General features: G+C 37.7%; 1 protein-coding gene across 4 annotated transcripts in view; it reads right to left on the minus strand.

Moving 5' to 3' along the window:
- Arhgap42 (Rho GTPase activating protein 42) overlaps nucleotides 1-3,609 on the minus strand; it is a 243,793-nt gene that overhangs the window by 156,752 nt on the left and 83,432 nt on the right. For 3 of the 4 annotated variants that reach the window (XM_029543298.1, XM_029543297.1, XM_021206545.2), the window contains exon 3: nucleotides 317-378. The exons of the other annotated variant lie outside the window; for it this stretch is intronic. In XM_029543298.1, the coding sequence (XP_029399158.1) occupies nucleotides 317-378 (62 nt within the window). The remainder of the gene's footprint in view (nucleotides 1-316; nucleotides 379-3,609) is intronic. 4 annotated transcript variants of the gene reach the window in all.

Below are 3,609 nucleotides of genomic sequence, written 5' to 3' on the forward strand. Positions count from 1 at the left end.
AAACAAATCTCAAAAAAAAAAAAAAAAAAAAAAAAAAAGAAAGCTTCCCCAATAGTTTAAATTTTCATAATCACATTGATTAAGAGAGAAGTTAAGTGAATATATTTATATCTGCTGGGCAAATGAAAGAATTAAACATTAGTTATCTTATTAGCAACAGTAGAAATTACAGTCTCAAATCTTGTCAAAATTACATGTAGCATTTGCTTTGTGTTTCTGTCTGTGAGATGCTATACGGATATCTAATTCAGGTTTACACCTTCTTCAGACATGCTCAGACAAAGCAAGATTCACAAGAAATAAGAAACAAACTTACCAGTCTGCGCCTTTCTTCTTCTACAGCAATAAGTAGCCTTGCGAATTCTTTCAGTGACTGAGCTATTTAAAAACAAGACAGAAAGAAAGGCATTGATCCTCTTTCAGAGCTAATATTTGATGACGTCGAAGCAAACATTACAATGAAGCTAGTTCTTCGTCTGTATATCTTATAGTATGTGATTTTGTTTGTATATCCATAAAAGCATGTACATAGTAAGACACTAGTGACTAATGGCTGTGGGGAAGAGATTCTTGTTTTTCTTTGAACTAAAATTAAAGTCTATAAGTTTGTCTATAATGATCCTAAAACAAATATAAATTATATATTTAATGTATGAAATGTATATTTAAATAGTCCTAAATCATTTTCAACAGTGATCTGTGGGTATAAAACATTTTTCAAATCTATAGAGGTAATAAGCCAGGCAAAAGAGATGACTCTATTGGTAAAAAGAACTTGCTGTGTGTGCCTGAGAACCTGAGTTTGGATCTCCAGCACCTACATAAAAAATTGGGCACAGCCACACATGCCTGTGACCACTGTGCTGGGATGGGGAAAATGATACAGAACATATGGGACCACTACCTCAAAGCAATATAATGGAAAATTATATCTTCTGCACTCTCCTCTGACCTCACACATACACATGAGCATATGAGTGTATGCATACATGTGCACGTATGCACACACATACACTCAGGCACACACATGTGCAATGCCTAATAAAATGTAATAATGCACAGCTATACTTAGTAGTGTTCAGTATTGCAAAGTCCCCCACTAAATTCTGTTATCTCAGGAACATCATGGAAGAGAGAACAGAAAGAATGTAAGACCAGATGGAAATACGGGGATGCACGGGAGGGAGAGTTGCTGACCTGCCCTGAACTCTAAACATATGGCAGTTATGACGAGCTGCAATAGCTGCACAAAATTTTGCAAAATTAAGTCCAGCAACCCTCATCATGGAAAGGGATGGAAGTCGCAAGGTCCCACCCATTCCATGGATTTGATAATGGTTGAGGAAGAGGGAAATATATTTTCTTCTTCAGTGCCCAAGGTCCTATGAACAATCCCTTTCTCATGATCTTCTAAACAACTCGAATGAAATTCATTGGGGCATTCAAAAGATAAGACAGAAGGGGGTCCAAAAGAGTGGAGGAAGAAAAAAGAGGGCAATAAAATGTGAATCAAATATATTACATAAGTGTATGAAAGTGTCATATTGAAAGACATTTTATGACATGAAAAGAAAACAGTAAGATAGATGATAGATGAATAGATAGATAGATAGATAGATAGATAGATAGATAGATAGATGTAAATTTAGTTAGCTGGGCAATAGTAGCACACACCTTTAATGCCAACCCTTAGGACACAGAGGCAGAAAGATCTCTCAGTTGGAGGCCAGCCTGATCTACGTTTTTGTTCCAGGGGAGTTGGGGATAAACAGAGAAACTCTGTCTTGAAAAACCAAAGAAAGAAAAGAAAGGAAAGGGAAAGAAAATAAAAAGAAAAGAAAAGAAACCCACCTACCAACCTTATAAATAATTTCAATATGCTAAGAAAAACATCTCAAAATAGAGAGTTTTAACTAAAAGTACAATTGTATAGTGCTTTTTAAACTTCCTTTGAATAGAGAGAGTTGACAGAATGAGGTTGGATGGTTTGACGGGTCAAGTATGTCTTTTTTCTGTTACTGTTATGATAGAATGGTCTGACAAACCCAACGTAAAGGAGAAAGAGTTTATTTTAGGTTACAGTTCCAGCTAAATCCATCAAGCAAGGAAGTAGGAGAAGAAAATGAGTGAATCTATTAGTCGCATCATGGCTGAACTCAAAAGCAACAAAGCACTTGCTCCTCGGCAATTTTGCTACACTAGAGTCCCAGTTAGGGAATGATGCCACCCACAGTGGGCAGGCAGGTTTTCCCACCTCAATTAAAGTAATGAAGATAATACTCCACAAGAATGCTCAGAGGCCCATCTCCTAGATGACTCTAGATTTTATCAAGCTGCAAATTAACCCTATCACAATAGGTGACTAATGGGAAGAAGGAAAGGAAGGGAGGGAAGGAGTGAAGGAGGGAGGGAGGAAGGGAGGGGAGAGGGAGGGAGGGAGGGAGGGAGGAAGGGAGGGAGGGAGGGAAAGAGGAAAAGGGGAGAAACAGAAATCATAACCAGCTACAAACTCAGAAAACAAAGATATACAAATGACACAGTGGCATTAAACTACCTGTGTCAGAAATAATACACTCATTATAATATGAATATTAAAACTGTTAACTGAATCTCTGCCTTGTGTTGAAAGAAAAGAAGAACAATGTGGCAATTTGAAACCAGGGCTCATTAAAAAAGAATACAAGGGTATCAGGAGGTAGTACCTAAAAATGAAAATCAAGGGCCAACAGGACAATCATGGTCCTGAAAAAGAAAAAACAAGCAAATAAGCAAGCATAAGAAATAACAGCCTCTCTATGCCAGTGCCTGGCAAACACAGAAGTGGATGCCCATAGTCAGCTATCAGATGGAACACAGGGCCCCCAATGGAGGAGCTAGAGAAAGTACCCAAGGAGCTGAAGGGGTCTGCAACCCTATAGGTGGAACAGCAATATAAACTACCAGTACCCCCAGAGCTCCTGTCTCTAGCTGCATATGTAGCAGAAGATGGCCTAGTCAGCCATCATTGGAAAGAGAGGCCCCTTGGTCTTGCAAACTTTATATGCCCAAGTACAGGGGAATGCCAGGGCCAAGAAGTGGGAGTGGGTGGGTTGGGGAGCAGGATGGGGGGAGGGTATAGGGGACTTCAGGGATAGCATTTTAAATGTAAATAAAGAAAATATCTAATAAATAAAGAAATGAAGAAATAAACAGAGACCATTAAAAAATATCTGTTTATCAGTGAGTGCAAAAAAAAAAAAAGAAAGAAAAAAAGAAGAAAAGAAAAGAAAAGAAAAGAAAAGAAAAGAAAAGAAAAGAAAAGAAAAGAAAAGAAAAGAAAAGAAAAGAAATGACAGCCTCTGACCTGTCTGGGAGTAATTATAAGCAGTGAGAACCAGCAGAAACAAAGACTGCTAGTTTGTTTTGTTTTGTTTTGTTTTGTTTTGTTTTGTTTTTTTAAGGGAAAAGCCTCAAAGACATGGGCACAGGGAAAAAATTTCTAAAGAGAACACCAATGACTTGTGCTATAAATTCAAGAATTGACAAATGGGACCTCATAAAATTGCAAAGCTTCTGTAAGGCAAAAGACACTGTCAACAAGACAAAAAGGCCACCAACAGATTGGGAAAG

Source organism: Mus pahari, chromosome 10 (genome assembly GCF_900095145.1).
Source record: "Mus pahari chromosome 10, PAHARI_EIJ_v1.1, whole genome shotgun sequence".
Lineage (NCBI taxonomy): Eukaryota > Metazoa > Chordata > Mammalia > Rodentia > Muridae > Mus > Mus pahari.